Source organism: Chenopodium album, chromosome 11 (assembly GCF_948465745.1).
Source record: "Chenopodium album chromosome 11, dcCheAlbu1.1, whole genome shotgun sequence".
NCBI lineage: Eukaryota > Viridiplantae > Streptophyta > Magnoliopsida > Caryophyllales > Amaranthaceae > Chenopodium > Chenopodium album.
In genome coordinates, this window is record NC_137844.1 from 37,689,501 (window position 1) to 37,714,320 (window position 24,820).

The following is a 24,820-nucleotide window of genomic DNA, read 5'->3' on the forward strand; positions in this document are numbered from 1 at the left end:
AGAAGAAAATGTTATCGACAACTTTTAAAAAAGATTAAATGATCTACTCGAAAGAAGAGATAGAGTGAAGGACGAACTGATGAAGCTCTATGAAAAAATGGTAAAGAATGAAATTAAAGAACTGAGGAAGAGAAAGAGGACACAGGAGAAATTCCAGGAAGCACAAAATAAGAAAAAAAAAAAAAAGAACAAGATCAACAAAAGAAGGAACACAAAGAAGAAGAAAAAAAAGATCAAAAGAAGAAACAAGTTTAAAATCTCAAGAAGAACAAGAAGAAGATTAATATTCTAGGGTTTTTTTTTTTTGTTGTTAACTTCTAAGCTCAATCAATATCATTAAAATACTCCCTTTGTTTTTTTTTATTTGCATCAGTTTGACCGGCACATTTGCCGAGACGCAACTTTAACCATCGATATCTTTAATTGTTAATTAGTAAAAATTATAACAAAATTATATTATGAAACTAGACATTATGACGAATCTAATGATATATTATATAATAACATTTATTTATTTTATAGAGGTGAAAAAATCAAGTCAACCATAGTATGTGAATAGTGCAAAAATCAAAGTGATGCATTTAAATAAAAACGGAGGGAGTATATGAAAATAAAGATATATAATAATTAAAATTTTCGATTATATGATATTTCCTGATATATTTCTTCATTTTGCTAATGTGTTTATCAAATATATTAAATCTGTAAGCCTATATAATATTTATAATTCTATTGGCTGATATGATTTATTGTTTTGTTTTGTTGGCTTACATCTGTTTAATCTACATTATATTATTTTTATGTTGGTTAAATAATACGTAGTATAAGTTAAAATTTATACTTTGATTTTTTTATATATTTATTTTTTTGCTTAAATACTTTATAAATCATTTACGCTAACAAAGTTAGATAGTTAAAGTCAGGTATAAGATAATATTAGTCAGGATTAGATAATTTATGTCAGGTATTTGTATATATTAGTCAGGAATTAGATTATGTTTGTCAGGCTTAAATAGTTTTTTGTCAGGAATTAATATATTTTTATCAGGAATTAGATTATATTTGTCAGGTATTGGTTTATTATTGTCAGAAATTAGATTATATTATATTAGATTAAGGGTAAGTTTAACATCTGGACAAATTAAAAGGTAGGAAATGAATTGATTGGGAATTAAATTACTTGGGGAAGTGCGCAAAATTGACTGATTTAAGTTAAGTGAGTATTAAAAATCAATTTTCCCAAAAATGCTTGGCGCCCTTTCATTTCCAGAGCTTCAACAAAGGCGATTTAGTAGTTTCTTATTCGTTTTCAATTCGAATTCAACTAATTTGCAAGGTACATTGCTTCCTTTGTTATTTTGATTGTTTTATTGTTGAAATTGTGTTGAAAATATTATTGGTATTGTAGGGTTTAGAGTGGTATGATGATCATCAGTTCTTTTGTGTAGTTAAATTTTTTGATTTTGGTTTTGTTATGAAGTTCTTAGTTTGTGTTTGGTGGTTAGATGATACAAATTAGTTTGAATTTTCACTTTGATGTTGAAATAAAACTCTAGAAAATCGTTTGTAGTAGCTTAAATAACAGGGGATGTTCTGATGTGTTTTTTTATTACTCAGGAAAAACCATGGCCGACCTTGATGAACTACACCCATTCTTGTCCATGTCTGACGTGCTAACAGTGCATGTGTTCCCTCGTCTGAGAGACCCTATGGACATTGAGTCCGTTACGAGTGTGTGTAGGGGGTGAAGGAATATTGCTAGACATGGGCTTGACTACACCCATCCTGTGTTGTCCATGGAGGATTCTACCCACAAGTGGGCCTTGGACTCTATATTTGGTGGTGATGGGTCAGAGTTCTGGTTTTAGATGTCTGGGGAGTGGTGGGCTTATTGTGATGGGTTCCCATTGTTGTTTGGGGATGATGAATGTTAATAAGGGATTGGGTAGGCATAGGTGTAGTTTTTTGTCAAAAGTTGTAGTTGAATGCCCATGACGTTTTTTTTTTTTTTTTTTGATTGCTGGCCTATTGAATCTATGAAGTTTTTGAACACTTTTGCACTGCAATGTTTGTGATTGCATATGACACTTTTGTAAGGAATAAACTTATTTTATATATGAATTTGCAGTTTATTACTCCTTATTCTATTTGATTATATATGTTGTGATCTGTAATTTGTGTTGTTTTTTAATTGTGTGCATTAATGTTATTAATTTCAGATTGACTATGGAGTTGAATTCTTGTTTGGTTGTACATTATGTCAGAAATTTTTATGTTTGTTAGGATTGAATAGTTATAAGTTAAGAATTAATAAATTTTACTCAGGAATAAGATAATATTATTCAGGAATTAGATAATATTTGTCAAGAATTGGTATGTTGTTATTCAGGAATTAGATTATTTTAGTCAGGTATTGAATTATTTTTAGTCACATATAAGATAATATTAGTCAAGAAATAGATAACATTTGTCATAAATTGGTATGTTTTAGTCAGAAATTAGGAAATTTTATTCAGGTATTGGTTTATATTTCTCATGAATTAGATTATGTTAGTCAAATATTGCATTATTTTTCTCAGGAATTAACTTAATCTGGTTAGGAATTGAAATGAATGTATTTTAGTCATGTATAAGAGAATATTAGTCAGGAATTAGATAATATTAGTCAGGAATTGGTATGTTTTATTCAGGATTTAGATTATTTTACTCAAGTATGGTTTATTTTTCTCAGGAATTAGATTATGTTAGTTAGGATTAAATACTTTTTAGTCAGGAATTATGTAGTTTTTAGTCAGAAATTAAATTAACATTAGTCAGGAATTAGATAATATTAGTCAGGAATTGGTATGTTTTAGACAGGTGTTAGATTATTTTAGTTAGGTATTGCATTATTATAGTCAGGAATTAGGTTAATTTAGTCAAGAATTAAATTATTTTATTCAGGTTTTGGTTTATTTTATTCAGGAATTAGATTATGATAGTCAGGCTTAAATAGTTTTTAGTCAGGAATTAATATATTTTAGTCAGAAATTAGATTATTTTTGTCATGTATTGGTTTGTTTTTGTCAGAAATTAGATTATATTAAATTACTTATACTAGATTATTTTAGATTAGGGGTAAGTTTAACACGTGGACAAATTAAAAGCCAGGAAATGATGAATTGATTGAGAATTAAATTACTTGGGGAAGCACGCAAAAATGACTGATTTAAGTTAAGTGAGTATTAAAAAAAATCATTTTCCCAAAAAATCTTGGCCCCGTTCAATTTCCTCTCCCTTGTACTTTAAAAAAACCATCCATTTCCAGAGCTTCAACAAAGGTGATTATGCATTTTCTTATTCGTTTTTCGACTCAAATTCAACTAATTTTCTTCTGTTTTCTCTTTAAAAGTGACAATGGCAAAAGCTTCTTCCTCTAATGACAAAAAAAAATTGCGGAGATAATCGTAGGCTAAGGGAGATAGTCAAATTTTTTGCTCATTTAATTCATGTTGTCTATTGTTGGCTTCAATCAGAAGATGGGTATCGAAACATGGTGGAGAATTGCATAGACATTAAGAAGAGGATACAAGAAAGCAAGGATGATAAGGAAGGAAAGAAAAAATTGTTGGTGAAGTGTGAATGGTATGTGCTATATCTTCAGCAAATTTGGTATGGGATGCAAGACATGTTAAGTGATATTTTAAATAAAAAGGATAAGCTTGACCAAGTACTCAAAGAAGAAGATTTAAAGGAGAAGATGGCAGAAAGAGTGAAATAAAGAAAGGAGGAGGAAAGAAATAGAAAGAAGAGGGCAAAGCAGAAGGAAATTTCACATAGGAGGAACAAAAAACCAAGGAGAATTGAGCAATGGTATGAGCCCGACTCTATAGTTCAATTGTCTGAAGAATTGCATTATGATTCTAATAATGATAAACATTCTATTGATCATTTGTAAAGGATCTATGATGCAAATATATAAGTTTAACTATCTTTAATTTTGTATGTGATGGATGTTTGTTATTGAATATGTTTTTTAATTTAAATCCTTCTTTAGAATTTGTGTACATTAATGTTATTAATCTCAGATTGACTATGGAATTGAATGCTTGTTTGGTTGTACATTAAGTCAGAAATTTTTATGTTAGTGAGGATTAAATAGTTTTAAGTCAGGAATTAATATATTTTAGTCCGGAATTAAACAATATTTGTCAGGAATTAGTTTGTTTTTCTTAGGAATTAGATTATTTTAGTCAGGTATTGGTTTATATTTCTCAAGATTTAGATTCTGTTAGTCAGTATTAAATAGTTTTAGGTCATGAATTAATATATTTTAGTCAAGAATTAATATATTTTAGTCAGGTATAATATAATAATAGTCAGGAATTAGATAATATTTGTCAGGAATTAGTATGTTTTATTCAGGAATTAGATTATTTTAGTCAGTTATTGGTTTATTTTCTCCGGAATTAGATTCTGTTATTCAGGATTAAATAGTTTTAAGTCAGTTATTAATATATTTTAGTCAGGTATAAGATAATATTAGTCAGAAATTATATACTATTAATCAGGAATTGGTATGTTTTAGTTAAGAATTAGATTATTTTAGTCAGGTATTGCATTATTTTTCTCACGAATTAAATTACTTTTTTTTAGGAATTAGACTATATTAAATTACTTAGACTATATTAAATTACTTATACTAATCAGATATTAAATTATAGAATATATATATTATGAAGCTAAAACTGCTTACCTCTTGTATGGCGTTGCTCATTGCAAGATCTTGATTAGTGAAGATTGATTTTGGTTCAATTCCACACATTGACTTTTTGAAAATTGAAAGCAGCCAAACAAATGTTTCAGTCTTTTCATCAGTTATGAAGGCACATCAAAACATTGTTGTTCTCCAATGATTGTTTATACCAAAAAATGGTGCACATATCAACCCATATTTGTTTGTTCTGTATGTTGTATCGAAGATTAAAACATCACCATAAGCTTTGAAATCTTCAAGCATTTGAGAGTCACGCCAAAAATAGCTCACCACATTATTTTCTTCTCCAAATTTCAGTCTATAAAAGAATAAAGGATCTTTATCTGCTCTTTCTTGAAGGGTGTCTATTACATTATGCATGTCTCCACCTTCAACCATACTCATTTTCACCATTGATACATAGTTAAGGTGGTCTCTCTTAGTATGACCAACGCATTCTTCTCCTCTAGCTTCATTGCTTATATAATTGTAAGCATCCATTGGTTTAATAGCACTCTCAAGCATGCTCTCAATTAGCTCACCCATTGGAGATGATATTTTCCTTTCTGATCTTAGATGATGTCGTTTAACTGTTATTACCAATTCATGATTATGTTCCAACTCATGTGTAATTTACCTTCTGCATTTTTGTTGAAACGAATATGAGCTTTGCATCCAGTTCTTGTGTCATTTACTTCCCTTTCTTTTCTCTTTTTTTCATCAGTTTTACCTAATATGGGTATTTCGACTGAATTTTGTTCACTTGCATTCTTCATTTTACCCTTCGTCTGTCCTTCCTTAGAGCATCTAAAATAAAACTCATACAGTATATCATTGTTATCTCTTCTCTTTGTTGATTTTCTGACGCTGAAACCAACAGATCTTGAATGAGCTTTGTATAAAAAAATATCCATCATTATAGTCTGATACTGTATAACCTCCTAGACATCTACTTATGTTTTCATCCTTGTCACATTTGTAATAATCTGCAACAAAAGTAAATATAAATCATACTGTCAAAATTATTCAAGTCAGGAATTAAATAATTTTTGGCATAAGAAATTAGATTATTTCAGTCAAGAATTAGAATATTTAAGTTAGGAAATATATCAATTCAGACAGCAATTACGTATTTTGTCAACAACTCCTTTATTTTTGTCGGGTATTAGATATTTTATGTCAGGTATTACATTATTTATGTCAGGAATTAGATTATTACACACAGGTATTAGATTATATTAGTCTGTCAGGAATTAGAAATTTCAGTAAGAAATTAGATTATTTCAATCAGGAATTATATTTATACAGTCAGGAATTGAACTACAAATTAATTGTCAGCAACTACATCATTATAATTACAGAGCATTTAATCATCAGTTGGTTGAGCAGGTAAACTACTTATGTCAAGTTTAGGTCTATTTTTGTCGGGAATTACAATATTTTATTCAGTAATTAAACTTCTTTTGAAACTTATAGGTCTCAGGAATTAGCATGTTTTAGTCAGGAATTAAATAATTTATGTCAGGTATTGAACTATTTTTGTCAGACATTACAATATTTAGTCAGGAATTTAATAGTTTTTTAATCAAGTTTAAGATAATATAAGTCAAGAATAAGATAATATTAGTCAGGAATTGCTATGTTTTAAATCCGAGTTCCTTTGTTCAATATATTATTACATACAGGAATTAGATTATTTTAGCAAGTCAGGAATTAGATTAAAACAGTCAGGAATTTGATTATTTCAATCAGGAATTAGATTTATACAGTCAGGAATTGAATTAGAAATTTATTTTTATCAGCAATTAATATGTATTACTCAGGAATTAGATAATTTTTCTCAGGTGTAAGTTTATTTTTGTCAAGAATTACAATATTTTAGTAAGTAATTAAACTTTATTAAAAATCTATAAGTCTTAAGAATTAGCATGTTTTAGTCAGGAATTAAATAATTTATGTCAGGTATTGGTCTTTTTTTGCCAGCCATTACAATATTTTAGTCTGTAATTTAATAGTTTTTAGTCAGGTTTAAGATAATATTAGTCAGAAATTGGTATGTTTTAGTCACAAATTAGAATATTTTAGTCAGGTATTGCATTATTTTTCTCAAATATTAGGTTAATTTAGTCAGGAATTAAATTATTTTTGTCAGAAATTAGATTATATTAAATTAATTGTCAGAAATTACATCATTATAATTATAGAGCATTTAATTATCAGTGTACTATACTTCTAATTTTTATAATTTTCAAACAAACATACCTATTATATTCGCATCATCTTCATCTCTTTCTTCTTCATCTCTTTCTTAATTGATTCGTGTTCTCTTTTATAATTACATTATCTGCTGCAATACACAATAAATTGGAATCAACTTAAACTAATTTACTGCGACACCTTATATATACAATCTGAAATTAAATTACTTTTGCATGAAAATTATAAGTCAAAATTAATTCGAAATTAAATACGATCTGAAATTAAATTAGCCTTCCATTCAAATTTTAAGTCGAAACAAATTTAAATCGCTTACAAAATAGAATTAATGCTTTTGCAAAAACTTATAAACTCAAAATTGATTCTACAATTTCAAATTATAAGTCAAATTTAAGTTGAAATTAAATACGATCTGAAATTAAATTAGTCTTTCATTCAAATTATAAGTAAATTAAGTCGAAATCGATTGCATGCAAATTTAAATCGCATGCAAAAATGAATTAATGCTGTTGCGAAAACTTATAAACTCGAAATTGATTGTAAAAATTGAATACGATCTATAATTAAATATGATCTGAAATTAATTACGATCTAAAATTATGAAACTAATTATACCTTTTTCAGCAGTAATTGAACTCGAAATTGATTCTATAGGTGAATCAGATTCTTCTTCAATTATCATCGTGTTGTTTGATTTCTCCATTTTTGTGATTTGAATGCTGTGAAATTTGAAGATTTGAATGTTGTGAAATTTGAAGAAATGAAATCGTTCGAAATTTGAGGAAATGAAGGCGTTCAAAATTTGAGGAAATGACGGGGCTCGAAATTTGAGGAAAATGATGAAAATGAAAAAATTCAGGCATTTTATAAATTGGCGCACGGGCTTTGGTCGGGTTTATCTGCGCCTCTTTTATTATGAGTCCGGTCTCACGTGAGTCCAGTCTCACACAAAACGTTTCGATGTAATTATAGACTTGAAATTATTTTTATTGAACTTAAAATATTTTTTAATGAATTGATTTTTTTTTTTTACCAAACTAAAATTATTTTATTGATTAAAACTTATTTTTTTTACTGTTTACAAACTTTTTAAAACGAATTTCAGGATTAATTTTATGATTATTCTAAAGAACTTTTTAAAACGAATTTTATAGGATATTATTTAAAAGTTATGAACAATTTTGTATAAATGAAATATTAAAAGTATATCGGTAATAAACTCTATACTATACAATATTTTTATCTTACAAAATCTACCTAATCTAATCTAATGTGGCCTACAATAAACTCTAATCTAATATTTTTATCATATTTATTAGTGATATGATATGATAGATATGAAATGATGTGTTATTGGATTGATATAAGCATGGTGGTAAGTCGAACCAATGCTTGCCTTAGGGTTTTAATTAAATAGAACTTAAGATTTACTAAACTAAGCTGAACTTAACTGAACTAAACTGAACTAGTTGGAGCGGAGCTAAACTGAACTGAGTTGAACTGAATTGTTTATGAGAGAAGGAAATTAGGAACTGAACTGATTGAAGTTGAAATGAACTGAACTGAAATTAAGCTAAAGAAAACAGACCTTTAATCCTCATTTCAACTTCAAATGGTTAATTGTATCACCCGAAATTGAAATTACTGGTTTCAAATCCAATTTTAAAACTATCAGTTGCTAACCAATTTAAATAAATATAATTTCCCCCCAAAAATCATCTCAATAAAGTCTTCCTTTGCCATTATTATTTCAATGGACCTAAGTTATCTACATCAGTCTTTTAACTAGTATACTATGGTACATGAATAATTACTATGGAGTACTTGCATTGGGTTGCACTCTTTATACTTGCAACTAAATCTATTTTATTTTTACAATAAATAACCAAATTAGAGCTTAATTATGTGCTGCGCCAAAAAATAAAAATGAAAAAAAAATTTAAAAATTAAAATTACGAGCATGGATGAGAGGTCATGAAGACGAAATTTAGTTCTAATAGGTCGTTAGGAGTCTTAGGACCATGAAAATAGGACTATACATTTAGAACTACTCATTTGCAAAATTGGATTCAATTAACAATTACTTTCTACTTTCGAATTAATTAGTTTTTTTTTTCTATTAATTTTGAGGGATGTTATATAGATCATGATTTATTATAGGAAAAATTGTCAAAAATAAAATGACCTTTAGACGGTCTTCCAAAATAAAATGACCTTTTGATTATTCCAAAATAAAACGATCTTTGATGGACATCTTCCAATAATAGAACGTGGCCGGTTGATAACCTGTTCAATAAGTTATAGTGACACATGTCACAATGCGATTGATAGCTTTTCAAAAAATTTACATTTGTCTTTTTTTATAAAAATTAAATAAACTTAAAAAAAAAAAGAAAAAAAAGCCCCCAACCACCAGGCCCCTGCCCACGAATCCCCAGTACCCACCCCCACTGTAGTCGCCGGAACCAACTTAACCCCCACTGACCCACCGTTGTCCATGTCGGCAAACCCCTAATCCACCCTTCATCTTCACCTTCACCTTCACCTTCACCTTCACCTTGCCGCCGCATTATTTCCCTCGGCCGCCCGAAACCCATCTATAAACCCAATCCTTTAGTCTCTGTCCCGTAAACCGCCAAAAACTAAACTATAAACCCTCGAAACCCATCATAATCACGGCCACCCCACCCTTTTTCGTGAGGGGTTCAACGATTTGTGGTTTATGGGCTTGGTTAAAGGGGTTATTTCAAGGTGTAGGGGGGGGGGGGGTAGGTGAGAGGAGTTTTGAGGTTGTTTCGGGATGTATGGTGTGGATGAGGAGGGTTTGTGGTGGTTTCAAGGGGGATGGGGTGGCTGCAGGGTATGTTCCGTGGTGGTGGGTGGTCGAGGGGTGGCTGGGGGAAAGATATGTTGTGATGGGGTTGGCATTACGGTGGGTTACGGGAGGAAGATGACTGATAGTGGGGGGAGGGGAGGATGGAGGAAGATATGTTTTTTTTTTTTTTTATGTTTTTTTTTTTAAAAATTAAAAATCAGTTTTTTTAAAAAAAGAAAAATGTAAAAATAATCCTAACCTATCACAATATGACACGTGTCTGGGTGTAACCTTTAAAACAAGTTAATGGTTTTTTTATTCTATTTTGGGAAGATGTCCATCAAAGGTCATTTTATTTTAGAATAATCAAAAGGTCGTTTTATTTTTGGAAGACCTCCCAAGGTCGTTTTATTTTTGACAAATTTTTCTTTGTTATACTATGTCGCAATTCAATAACTAAAATAACGACATTAATATAACCAATAGCTTGTTTTGATAATAGAATATGTTTGACAGGAATAAGATTATATTTGTCAGCAATAAGATTAATTTGGTCAGGAATAATATTATTTTTGTCGGGTTATTGACAGGTTAAAGTCGTATCACCTAATCAAAAGTAATTTCTAAAACCACTAACTAAAATAGATAAGGAATTAGGGTCGAATCCACAGGGAAACAATGTTCATTTATTCCTAATAAATTATTATAATCTAAATTATCAAGAAAAGAGGAAGAATTGTGAGACGTATACTATGACAATAAATCAACTAAGGGAATAAGCAATAATAAGAAGATCTAGGGTCATAGGTTCACCAATAATTAATAATTCGGGATAAAATGACATAACAATCAATTATCAATGCAAAAATTAACCAGATTATAAAGGGTTTTCGCTACGTATTATAATCACATAATTAATCTATCGGTATTAAATCGCATCTCACGAATCTTGAATTAACCATTTATAAATTAACCAGCCTATTGAAACTAAGCCTTAATATGAATTCTCATCTCTCAAATCTCGAATTGATATTGCATAACTCATACAATTAAACCAGCACTAATCTAATTGCATAGCATTAAATCAATCAATAAGAAATTAACCAAAAAACATTGACAATCAATAATAACAAATCATCCCTTCATATTAATCATGGATCCCAAAAACCCTAGAATTAAACTAGTCACACATAATTAAATATGAACTGAACAAAGCAATTAAATTAAACATACTTAAAACAATAATTAACAAAACTAATATAACACGGAGAAATAACGAAAGTCTAAAGAAATACGAAGAAACAATGAAAACAAACCAACATATGATAAATGTAAAAGTAATGAAAAGCAGTAAACTTAATTAAAGAAAACAAAAACTTAAGGAAACACTAGGAACCAAAAAGTCAGCTTAAACTAATTCTCCGAAAACTAATCTTATGGAAAATAATCAAAACTAAGGTCATGTTCACTTCACCTTAAAAAAATAATATTAAGTAAAAAAATAATTTTAGTTTAGTATAAATAAGTTCAGTTCAGTAAAGTTAATTTCATTTCAGTAAAAATAAGTTCAGTTCAGTAAAATTCAGTTTTCTTAAAAAAGAATTATAATAGAAAATCTATAAAAATAATTTCATTTTAACAAAAATAATTTCAGCTAAGTAAAATTAATTTAAGTTCACTAAAAATAATTTAAGTTCAGTAAATATAATTTTGTTTCACTAAAAATAATTTCATTTCAACAAAAATAAGGTGAAGTAAATGGGACCTAAGACTAAAATCAAGAAAAATGAAAACAGGCTAACCTACTTAAACTACGTACTACTATTCCCCTTTAATAACAAACCCCAAAGTCCACCGACTTTTGTTTCCTTGCCGAAAACAAAGTCTTTAAAATAAAAAGACAAACAACCCAAAAGCATGCTCCTTTGACCGTGAAAGATGGATTTTATCAATGGGGCCAAGGCTGTTGGAAACCGACTTAAGCAAGAAGATTGCAGCACAATTGCCCGATCAGGCCCGATATTTTTACTCGCCCAACTGAACTTTTGGTTTGTTCTCATGGGATTGGGCTTCTCAAGCTTAGGTCCAATTATTAACTTGTTCAGTCCATTGCTAGTTTGTAATACTTGGACTCCTTCACTAAATCGAACTATTAATCACCGAACTAAATTTATTTAGTACGGTCTTGAGCTTTAAATACTTGGTCATAATATACGATCCGACTCTAATATCTTTGTAGTGGTTCAATTGTCATATTTCTGCAAATTCCTACAAAATAATACCAACTCTATAAAAACGCTAGAAAACGTATATTGGTAATAAAAATAGCTCTGTAGAGTTCAAATAAGCATAAATATGAACGTGGGACGGGAAATAAATATATGTATAAAATAGACTCATCAAACTTCCCCAAGCTAAACCTTTGATTGTCCCTAAGCAAAGCAATGAATAAATAAATCAACACTTCACCCCAAATATAATTTAAAACGATAAATACGATCAAGGTAAATCTGACAACATATGTATCAAAATCAATCAATCAAATCCATCCAACTACCAATCTTCCCTAACAATTGTCAAATAGAGCAAACCACAAAAGCATATAAAATTCAAGACAAGTGGTCACCCACTCAACTCTCATTTATGTGGCGAGTAAAAGATGTACTCGGTCGTTCTCCAACCACCCTTTTAATGTGAACAATACCCTCCCAACTCACGCACTTTTGTGTTTAAAAGACATACACTCAATCTAGTAGTCGACTCAAAATATGTCAAATCATTCTTTGCATTGATAAACAACTAATTTCACGTTCATACAACTCTATGCACAAAGGTCGGAAGGTTTTCAAAACTTGTAATGTAAGGCTTAGGTAAAGGGTAGGAAACATTTAGGAAAATGTGGGAGTAAAGCTATGTTTAAGGGAGCCAAAATCCTAATAAAACCAAGACAAAAAATAAATAATGACCAAATCACCTGCAACACAACTCTACAAAAATTCACCAAAAAATCAATTATATAAAAAATTCTCAACACTTATGACCTCACTCATAAAAATATAATATTATAGAACTTAAGTGAAACAAACAAACTTTGAACTCTTTTTTTTCCTTTGAACTTGAATTTTTTTCTTTCTCATTTTTTCCTTGAGCAACCTTCAACTAGTACACTTGAACATTGAAACAATTTTTTTCCTTTCTCTCTTTTTTTTCCCCTTTATATCTCACATTGAAATTTTTTCAACTTTTGAACACCTTTTCAATGTTTTCTCCAATTCACTAAATAAGAACAAAATAATTTCTCAAATCCACCCAAATTGTGCAAATTATGTGCACACTACAACTCCCTCACCTCACTAACTAATAGCTCCCCCAAGCCAAGCTTGGGACTAGTAACCAATGGGGCTTAATTCGGCTTGTAACGTGGCTAAATAAACAATGAAAAAGGCACAAGCAACATAACAACATGGGTAGCAAGAAAGGAACAAATGTATCTAATTTCATCTGAAAATCACCTAAAATAACAAATGCCTTTCACTACTAAAATTCGGTGATTTTACGACCGTTTTATTGCGACTGTTATAAAAACGGTCACAATTCTTATTAATTAGGACCGTTAAAAAGCCTGTCGTAAAATTCTATGATTGCGACCGTTTTTTAATTTTTTGCGGTCGTTGTGCCGGTCATTGAAATTGTGTGATTAATTTTTTTTGAAAATAATTACTACCGGTCTGACTGTCGTAGAACCGGTCTTAATTTTTTTAAAAGAAATTTAAAATATATCGTGGTATTTTCATTTGTAAAGGGAAGGGGAAAGAAGAAACAGAGAAGAAGGGGAAAGAGGGAACAATGAAGAGAAGAAGGCAAAAACGGCCGCTACTCCACCCGTTCTTCCCTCCGACGAGCATTCTCCGGCCAGCGACGCTGCACTCGGTAGATTATCTTAATTTTTTTTTATTATTTTTTTTTAATTTCGTTACTTTGTTACGTAACCCTAACAATGGGTCGCAAATCAACCCCCAAGCAGGACCACCGTCGCTGGCTTCCCCTCCTGCCCGTACCTCCTTGTTTCCAACGCCGATTATCAGGTATGTCGCTGCATTTGTTTTTTTTTTTATTTAATTAATTTGGGCGAAAACCCTAAATTTGGGTCACAAATGAACCTCTTTGCAGGGCTACCATCGCCGCCTCGCCGGGTTCCTCTTCTCTCCGTCCCTCTTCCGTTTTTCGTCGAGTTAAGTCAGGTAAGTCGCTGTAATTTTTTTTTCAAAATTAGGTTGCGTTCGTTAACAAGGAATTCATTTCTGGAATTGAAAATGTGAAATTCTAGAATTGAATTTCTGGAATTGAAAATGTGAATTTCTGGAATTGAATTTCTGGAATTCATTTCTAGAATTGAATTTCTGGAATTGTAAATGTGAATTCTAGTCTTGGAAAGTTTGTGGAAGGGTATGGAAATAGTTCTGGGTCTGATAGAGATGCTCCTAAACCCCTTGATATTGTCTCGGTATGATTTTATTTCTTTAAGTGTACCTTGTATGTTTTTCAATTTCTTATTAATCACCTGTGTTGGATTATCGACACTCGGACATGAGTATGATCAATTACACTTAGACATGTACCCGTGTTTAATAAAAGTGACCGGATTGAGTAAACATGCTATCACATATCTCATGATTTTGGTGATTGAATTCACTTTGCTCTATTTGATAATAGTTTAATTTAGTAAAGAGAGAGTTATCTATGGTCATTTTTGTTTTGGTGCTTGATATTAAAAGAATTCATGTTTCTGACCCTATTGTAGCTAATTATTTTTAGCAAATTTGTGAGTATTATCTCTCAATGTATGATGGTATAAGTGTTGGGTATAGATGGATTTGAGATAATATGGGAGTAAGGTTGGTTTTAAAAGCTACAAGAATCTGTGCCAAATGTTGTTGGGTATAATTTGTCACAATATTGAAGTGGACTCAGGTTGTCTTTGCTCCTCGATTGCAAAGACTTCCTTGTACCTTCCTTAGTTTACATATGCCTTTCTTGTTAAAACAATTCTTTTTAGAGTTTGCCCAAGTGAATTTGAGACCTTGTGTAAAATATGATTTATATCACCAATTCTACTGGACTGAAATTTTCATCTTTCTTTTTGATAGTTGTTGGCCTATTGGGGTGTTGTGAACTTGGGATTAGTATTACTAGAAATCTAAGTGATGAAATTCGTAGAGTAGATTGCAGAGAGGAACACTATTAACTGGACATACTATCATAGAAGCATGGGACCTTGGGGCATCACCTATATGTTAATCTCAGTGAAGTTTACAGCATGCATGTGATTTTGCGATTAAGTTTGGATGTAATGAAATTTTTCTGTCTTGAATCAATTAAATAAGCATTTAATAGTGTTTTGTGTCTTAGTAACCAACCAAAGAAATGACTATCTTTAATTTTAGATTGAGCTTTACAAATCTTGCTGGAACTTGAAATTTTATGGCTGGTTGAGTATTTGGCCTTTCATATTTTCGAGTTTTTCTAGTTTTTTTTTACTCTGTTTATTTCATTGATCTATTTGTGCGTTGAGTTGACTTAGTTTCTTAAAAAAGTACAAGTACAAACCTAAGCTAATGATGCAACCCAATGACTCTTGAGTTTTTCAATAGAAAGTGTCAGCATAATAGATGAAAATCTCCATAAGAACATGGCTCATGTTAGTACATTTCTGATTGTGGTGGATCAAATGTTCTTTTGTGAGGTATCTATCAAGGTTACTAGCAAAGAGGTAAGTAAAGAGGCGGAGGAGAGAAAATATGACAGGAACAAATAAAATTCATTTGATACTCCAAATGGATCAGAAATTAGCCAGATACTTTGTTAGCTTTGAGATTTACTGTTGAATTTGTACATAATTTTATCTAATATGCAAGATTCATAATGACTAGTTAAGAATTAGACATGGGCAACTCAATAAATGTGCATTCCAAATAAGCTACCTTATCGTAAATGTGTATTAATACATGGGTTTATCTCATTGTAATTACTTCAATATCAGGCTACATAGTTGAATTTTTTCTTTAAACAATAGAAATAGCTTTTTTGGCTAATTTTGGGTTAAATATGGGAAAATTTCAGTCTTGAACTTTTGATTAAAGCTATGTTCTCAGTCTTGAACTTTTGTTTGATTTTTTTTTAATTTCGTTCTTTTGTCTAAAATAGCTAATTGTGGGTCGCAAATTAACCCCCTTTGCAGCTCCACCGTCGCCGGATTCCTCTTGTGCCCGTCCCTCCTCCTTTTTCTGTCTTTTTCCTTCGCCACCACCAGGTAAGTCGTATGCAGTTATTTATTTTTTTAATTTAAAAGTTTTTTATAATTACCCTGCCTAAAAGTGTAACACCACCGTATACCAGGACCACCTTTGTCGTCGCCTCTGCTTTTCCGGTCAACTCCTCCAGTGTGTGTTTTCTTCCCTTCTCATGTAACTACTTCTTTTACTTGTGCAATATGATTCATATTTATGTTAGTTGTTTATGGAGTTGTGATCTATATTTTAAAAAAAAGCATCCTTATTAGTAGCATTTTGATTTCAGTTTATTATCATTGCTTTACTTTGTGAATGTGCTACTTGTTTAAGCGGGTTTTCCTAGTGATTCTTAAATGGTCAGATTAGTATTAGCAAGAGGTTTGCAATTAATAGCATGGTTCATTGTCGGATTTTTTACGCTTTATTGTGCGTAGGCTTGAACTTGGATGTGTTTTGATTGGAATAGAAATTTATTTTGCTTTATGTCCAATGTAGGACTATTGGTTGGTATGAACTCATGTGTTGGATAATTTTCGTTTTTGTTTAAAATAAAATGATTCTTATAGAATTGTTTTAGCTTTATTAGAAATATTTATGTTTAAGGGGTTATGATAATCTTCTGAACATTAATTTGTATTATGGTTCTATAATATATTTTGTAAATTATTTTATTTTTTCATTTAATTTTTTTCATGAAGGGTTACATCTTACATGTGGTTTTTTTAATATTTTTATATTTTGATTTTTGTTATCAAACTCCCATCGTTGTTAACTATACAAATCATAATGCTTCTTTGATTTTATTAATGTTACATCAATTTACTTTGAAATTGGAAAAATATAATTTATTAGTGTAAGTTATAAATAATTTAAGCAATATTGTAAATTATATATAATAAGTATTTTAGAAAACATTATAAAATTTTTAAATATTTCTCAAGTAATTTGGTAAAAAGTTAACCCTTGCATGGATCGGAATAAATACTATTTTTTATAGTTAATGGTCAACATTACTTGTGAGAACAACATTAATTTTGATGAGTAAAAAGTTAGAAGCATGTGACATCAACATATGTTTAAATCTCTTAATAAAGAATGTGAAATCAGCTTTCCCGTTCAAGTCATGATAAGGACCTTTGGATATCATTTCGATTCTAATTGTATAGTATGCCATTATTGTAATGAAAACAAGTTTAGTGTGAATGATTAATGTGATTTGTTTTTCATAGTGTTGTAGAATTTGTCACCATGAAAAGGAAAGAGCGTTGGTGGATGTATGATAGATACGATGGCCGTAATGCCCGTAGACTTAGGCAAGAGTTTGTGGATGGTGTTGAACAATTCATACGGTTTTGTGAAGCTCATCTTGAGAGCCCGGGCATAGATGAAGTAAGATGCCCTTGTCTGTTATGTAAGAATAGACGTCTTCATGATGCCAACACAGTAAAACTCCTTTTGTACAAAAAGGGGTTTATACCTGACTACTATGAGTGGGTTTCTCATGGTGAAGGGTTCCCTACATCAAGTGTAGAGCAACCAAATACTTACCATGAAATGGTTCTCGATGCTCTTGGGAGTAATCATGAACCATCGGGTGACGATAGAACTAGTGGTTCAGATGAAGAGCCAAATGCTCAAGCAAAAGCATTTCAAGAGCTTTTAAAGGCCGCCGAGCAACCACTGTACGAAGGTAGCTCCATGTCTGTGCTAGAAATGGCTTCTCGAATTGTATCTTTGAAGTCGGAATACAATTTGCCCCATAGTTGTGTTGATGGGTTTGCTTCATTACTGAACGAAGCGATTCCTAACAATAATAAGATGGGGAAAACATTCTATGATACAAAGAAAATTCTTAACGGACTTGAGCTTCCGCACGAGAAGATCCACGCATGCCCAAAGGGTTGTATGTTTTTTTGGAAAGCTGATGTTGAGTTGGATAAGTGTAGAGTGTGCAAAAGGGACAGATACAAGAGGACTTCAAAGGGGTCATTGGTTCCAATAAAAGAACTCATCTATTTTCCCATTACTCCAAGGTTACAACGGTTGTTTGCAACAAAGAACATTGCGGAGGAAATGACGTGGCATTCCAAAAATCCAAGAGTCCAAGGCACAACGGCGCATCCTAGTAATAGTGAAGCTTGGAAGCACTTGGATAGATCCTTCCCCGATTTCGCATCTGAACCTAGAAATGTGAGACTTGGTATGTGTACCGATGGGTTTGCTCCTAATGGCAAGTTTGGGGGTCAGTATTCATGTTGGCCAGTCATTCTGACCCCTTATAACTTGCCTCCATCGATGTGCATGAAAAAACCAATCATGTTCCTTTCTTTGCTCGTTCCTGGTCTTAAAAATACGAAGGGGAACTTGGATGGGTATATGCAACCGTTAATTGAAGAATTGAAACAACTGTGGGATGTTGGTGCAACAACTTACGACATCTCGTAAAGAAAAAACTTCAATTTGCGTGCATCAATCTTGTGGACTATAAGTGATTTCCCAGCCTATGGTATGCTTTCTAGATGGGAAACAGCTGGTAAAAAAGCATGTCCATATTGCTTGGACAAATCAAAAGATTTTTGGCTTGAACATGGTGGTAAAATGTCATGGTTTGATTGTCACCGCCAATTTCTTCCTCCCAAACATCCTTTTCGAAACAACAAATTTGCTTTTTATAAGAATAAGGTTGAAAAGGGGACACCGCCTCACATAATGTCCGACGATGAGCTATGGCAACAAGTTCAGCACTTGGCTAAGGCAACATATGGACCTGAAGCACTCGCAAGCTTGAAAAAGAAGAAACTAGGGTGGTTTAAACAAAGCATTCTTTTGGAGCTACCGTACTGGAAGACTCTTCTCCTCCGCCACAACCTCGATGTCATGCATATTGAAAATAATTTCTTTGACCAAATAATTCACACAGTGATGGATGTGAAAAAAATACTTCAGACACAGTTGCATCTAGAAATGACATTGCCAAATATTGCAAATGACCACAACTACATGTGACGGAGGATGCGAGAGAGAAAGACACTTTGCCGAAAGCCCCATTCTCACTAGACAAGGCTCAAAAGAAAGTGTTATGCGAGTGGGTAAGGAACTTGAAATTTCCCGATGGTTATGCTTCTAATTTGAGTAGATGTGTAGATTTACAAACATGTAAGCTTCATGGTTTAAAGAGCCACGACTGTCATGTCTTCATGGAGAGATTTTTGCCAGTTGCTTTGAAGGAATTGCTCCCGATCCATGTTTGGAAAGCTATAACTGAGATTAGTCTTTTCTTCCGTGACCTTTGTTGTTCCACCACCAAATTGAGTGATATGGAAAGATTGGAACACAACATTGCAGAAATTCTTTGTAAGCTCGAGAAGATATTTCTACCAGCGTTCTTCAACTCTATGGAACACTTACTAGTTCACCTGCCTTATGAAGCTAGGTTATGTGGTCCCGTCCAATCACTACTACATTTTTGACCTAATGCAACGGCTAATTAAAGGCTAATGCAACGGTAGTTTTACTACCGTTGTAATAGCATAGGCTAATACAACAGATTTACCTTTAATATTCTAATAGGGAGAGCTAATACAACGGCACTAAAGAACCGTTGTGTTAGCCTAGCTATTTCAACAACCAAGAAAGCTGATGCAATGGTTTGTAATGAAAATTTAGAGGCCAGGCGCGGAAATTTTCATGACTTTTCTCTACTATTACCCCAAATATTTTAAACCCCTTACACGTGTTGCTTTTCTTAGACCAAAAATAAAAAGAAAAAAGAAAAGAAAATTGGAAAAGTAAGAAATCTTCTTTGAACTAAACCCATTTTCTGATTTTTCTCACATTCTTGCACTATACCCATTTTCCCCCAATTCTGCATTTTTGAAGCCTTAAATTACAGTAGGAAAATTACTAAAAAATTCATGAGAGGAAAATTAAGCAAAGAAATCTGAGCAAGTAGACGAAGGCGGCACTTAGGCGGTGGCTAATTGCTTGAATTTCAGGCGGTGGCTGCGAGTTTTAGGCTACTTAAACTCCCATTTTCATCTTTCATGTTCCTACCTTGTGGTTGATTGCTCGAATTGCTGTTTAAGGTATACGACAAAGTTTTGTTTTTGAGATTGCTTAATTGAAATTATTGTTGTTGCATGTCGTAGTGATTAATTTGAAGTTTTCGTTGTTGTGCTTGCAAATTTGTATTTGAGGCCATATATTAGGATAATAGGAAGATGAAATTACTTAGTTCAAATTTGATATTTTAGAGAGATTTCACGAGTTGGGTGAGAATTGATCTGGGTAATCTGGTTAATTTCTGGAAAAACAGAGAGAATTTGAACTGAAAACATCAGAAAACGGAAAGATAGATAAGTTTATTTGTTAGTTAGGCATCTAACCAGAAAAGATGATTTGGTATATGTTTATAGATCAATCTATAAATTTTAATGTAATTTGTATCTAAGTGTTCATCTAGATTTCAAGACTCTTGGCATTCAGAGTATTTGTTAGAGATCCTTAAACGGATGTGCTGGAGTACTAATCCTTTGTAAATTTATGACAGCTTGTTGGACAAAAATTAATCTTGAGTTAGTGGTATACATTGTTTTAACTGACATTCGAGATAAAGATCAAATGGGCAGTCTAAGGGTAAGATAATTTTTTATTTTTGATTTTTTTAAAATCTGACTTCCATATGAGTGCATTAAATGACCAGAAAACTTTATATACGCTGCTACGTACCCTAAAATATTTTACTCATCTTGTGTTACTCTGATCGTCTTTTGCTAGCAGCCTGATGACTTCTATTTATTGTTAATCTGTTATTTGGTGTCTTAAATGCTAAGTTTGCTTAATGATTTTATGTCAATAAAGTTGTAAAGACATAGTGCTGTAGTTTTGTGATATTGTGTTATGTCATTAATCTTGCAATTTGACGTTCTTTTGCATATAATACGTTTGTCATACTTCATATTTAGCTTTTATTATGCATTTGAGTTCTCGTGAATTTAATTTTTTTTTTTAATAAAGTAACTTTCTTAATTCTTACCCTAAGGAATGGATAGTGGAACCAAAAAGTGGTGGATGTTTGCCAAATGAAATGATGAATATGAACGGGGAGTAGACGAATATGTCTAAATCTGGTGCCACAATCAATCAAATATCATAAATTATTTTCTATTGCTTCTGTGTAGCTTTTGATGTATGCTGCTAACCTGACTCTACCGTAGCTACTGTTGAAATGTTGATGTTGGTGAATTTTTCTAATGCCCACTGTTGCTTTTATTTTTGGAAAAATTAGAAAAAATAATCCCAACTTTCATCAATTTATGTAGAATAATCCCAACTTTCGATTATTGTGGAATAATCCGAACTTTGGGGGGTCTTCTTTTTCATCAATCCCAAACTGGTCAACAAAAGTCATTGACCTATTATATCAAGTCACTTGACACGTGTCAAGTCCTGATCATGGAAAAAAAACTCGATCGTTCCGTTGTATAACGGCCGCTTTGTAACGGGTTTCAGAGTTGCCGATCCGAAAAAGGCCGTTATATAACGCCGAATTGAAATTCACACCCAAATCGCCGAGTTGGCCGTTACGTAACGGTAGAACGCCGTTCTGTAACCGTTACATTCGCGAGTAATTGTTTTGGGCATGCTGAGATGCTCAGAATTCTCTGTGAACCAGTGTTGCCATGGCTATGGAGAAGTCAGATTTTTTTTTTTAACGGGAGGTTGAAGAAGGTAGTACAAAAAGAAACTGAAAGTAATAAAAGTCACATGATGCTTTACAGCTGTCTCCCTTTTCCTGGTTCTTTTTTTTTAAATCCTTTTTATTTTAACAGTTGTGTCCCATCGCTTTTTTACCCCTTTTACTTATCCTTTGTGGTAACTGGTAAGTTACTAACTTACTTATTAAGTAGTCATCTTTACCCTTTTTCTTTTTTTTTTTTAAAAAAAACCCAAATTAGTAAAAACCAAATAAATAAGTGCTTCAAAAAAAAATTAATACTACGTGTAATTGTCATAGCTTTAGCATAATATGGTATAAATAATTAGTAAACAAGCTAAAATTCTACTTATGTGTTTTTTTTTAAAAAAAAATTCACACCGCGAAATCCTCGATCCGTTCTATTTAACCGTTACAAGCCGTTTCCGCGACAACGCGACCGTTACTGCAAACGCGACCGCGACCGAGTTTTTTTTCCATGGTCCTGATTGGTCCAAAAAAAATAAAAATAAAAAAATACATAAAACTACCCAGCTACCCCTAACCTCCACCACTACATCCCAGCACACCACCCCACCATACACCCTAACCTCCACCACTACATCCCATCCCGCCGCATCTCCCCCTCATCCCTTGAGTCTCCATTTTCCCCACTCCCCGAAACCCCACGCAACCACCGAAATCACCAACCAGCCTAACCCCCAAAACGCAGCCACGAAACCACAGCCACGGAACCGCAGCCACAAAATCGCAGCTACAAAGCCGCAGCCACAAAATCGCAACCAAATTTCGCTAGTAGGTAAGGTGGTTTTGGGGGTTTTCGGTGGGGCTGGTGGCTTTGAGAAATTTTCGACAGTAAGATGGTGGTTTTTGGGGTTTTCGAAAGTGGGGTGGTGGTTTTTGGGGTTTTCGAGAGTGGGGGCTGGTGGTTTTTGGGGTTTGGCTGGTGGCGTGGGAGTTTTAGGGACGGGGATGGTGGTTTGGCTCGGAGTGGCGACTCAAGTGGTAGAGGAGGTCCGGTGGTCCGGTGAGGGAGGTGGCTGAGCTGGGTGGGTTGTCGGATTAGATGGGTGGTTGGGGCTTTGGCTGGTGGTTTTTTAATTTGTTTCTTATTTATTTTTAACCAATTAAATTGTGACACATGTCACTTTAACAAAAAAAAAAATTTAACCCCTCCAACTGGTCACTGGTATTTGGGATTGATGAAAAAGAAGACCCCCCAAAGTTTGGATTATTCCAGAATAATCGAAAGTTGGGATTATTCTACATAAATCGATGAAAGTTGAGATTATTTTTTCTTATTTTTCCTTTATTTTTGTATATAGTTGATGCTTTTATTGTTTGCTGCTGCTTTTAATTGTTGTATGTTCTGTTGTTGATGTTCATGCTTTTTATTATTTAATAGTCTTCTGCATCTCTAAATTGCCATCATTAGAATAGAAAAGTTTGTTTGTCAAAAGCCTTGCATGCATCTTGGTATCTATGATTAATATATATGTAAAATGCTTGTTATTATTTAATTAACTTAGAATAAGAATATGCATTCTTTAATTAACTTAGACACTTGTTATTATTTTACTTTTGTAGAGTTTATGAAACTTGCACTGTCTAGCTTTTTTGTATAATGCTGCCTTAATTCTATTGTAGCTGTTATTGAACAGTTGCTTCTATTATTGAACTGTTGCTATACAGTCCTAGGAAAAAGTTGCAAAAAACCCAATGGGAAGGAATGGCCCAAGATTCAACACATCCCTTACATTATTTATTAGATTACTGAGTAGGTGCGCTCCAATCCATTCATTCTGTTATTTAGTCGTTAAAATAGTTTGTAATATGAATATATTTTTCACTCAATCTCTAATTTGCATCTCTTTTTCTACTTGAGCTTTGATTTAGCATGGGGGTGATACAAATTTTTCGAGAGTAATCCCCATAATAAACTTTTTGAATATACCATTAATTTGCCTTTTCATTAATTTTAGAACCTAACAGAATGCAAAATTCTATCTAGTTTGTCCTTTTCTTGAATCAACCACATGCCATAACATTTTTATTTAACATTCACAGTAACTAATTTACCGAGTGTCTAATACAATAATTTGTGAACCTTTTCTGACTTCCAAGAGGTCTTGATTGCTCTACAGCTCTGCTAGTTGTGCTAGCTATTTGTTGTCTTGCTTATTATCAGCTGGCGTAAACATTTTTATTTTGCTCCTCACTAGGGATGTCCCATCCCCATCCCCACCTAACATTTTCTCCCCATCCCCGCGGCGGGTCCAATATTCATCTCCATCCCCGTCCCAGCTGGTACAACTCCAAAACCATCCCCGCCCCACCCCCCACTTGGATATCCATCCCTACCAAGACCTGCCTAATCCCCTCCCAAAACCCACCTAATCTCCGTCTCTCAAATACACAATCCTACATAATTAATACGGATTATAATAATTAAAAAAAAATTCTTAATACTACGCATATTTTTGTTTATAATATAAGTGTAGTACAAAGTATTATAATTAATATTTTATTTCACGTAATTATTTTATAAAATAGTATAAAAGTATATAATTTTCTTTTAAAGACATATAGATGTGGGTATGAGGTGGAGATGGGGCGGGTACGTAGTGGGAAAATCCACCCCCGCCCCATCACCCATGATGGGTATGGTTTTTATCCCACTCCCCGCCCCACCACCCGCCAAATTGAGACCTATCTCCGCCCCATTTGGGCGAAGATGGGGCGGGTCTCCTACTTGACCCGCCCCACTGACATCCCTACTCCTGACCTTCAGGTATCCAACTCACTTTTCTGTTCGATTTATGGACTCTAATCCATTGTTTTTTGTTTTTCATCAATCCATCTACATCTGTATGTTTGTGCAACGAGATTTTATTTGGTGTGATTATGTGTTTGCTTTCTAATATAGACCGGACTAGAGAAATCTGGGTAATGCTTGTGTGTACACCTGATTGATGACTAGATTGCAGCTCTAGAGTCATTGTTATTGGTTCAATTTTAAAATAATCTCTGAATATTCATTGTGAAAA

At 32.5% G+C, this 24,820-nt stretch overlaps 1 protein-coding gene across 1 annotated transcript; it reads left to right on the forward strand.

Moving 5' to 3' along the window:
* Nucleotides 1–15,456: 15,456 nt before the first annotated feature.
* LOC145566579 (uncharacterized) lies at nt 15,457–19,527 on the forward strand. The gene is made up of 5 exons (XM_081625953.1): nt 15,457–15,537; nt 15,972–16,077; nt 17,295–18,498; nt 18,577–19,059; nt 19,194–19,527. The coding sequence occupies exons 1-5, from the start codon at nt 15,457–15,459 to the stop codon at nt 19,525–19,527; spliced, it is 2,208 nt and encodes a 735-aa protein (XP_081482079.1).
* The last annotated feature ends 5,293 nt before the right edge of the window (nt 19,528–24,820 follow it).

What these genes read in the sequence shown, in the direction of transcription:
- LOC145566579 (XM_081625953.1), top strand. Translation starts at nt 15,457, where the DNA reads ATGGCTCATGTTAGTACATTTCTGATTGTGGTGGATCAAATGTTCTTT. An exon ending in TCAAGGTTACTAGCAAAGAG is followed by an intron (nt 15,538 to 15,971) that starts GTAAGTAAAGAG and finishes TGTCTAAAATAG; the next exon opens with CTAATTGTGGGTCGCAAATT. An exon ending in TTTTCCTTCGCCACCACCAG is followed by an intron (nt 16,078 to 17,294) that starts GTAAGTCGTATG and finishes ATAGTGTTGTAG; the next exon opens with AATTTGTCACCATGAAAAGG.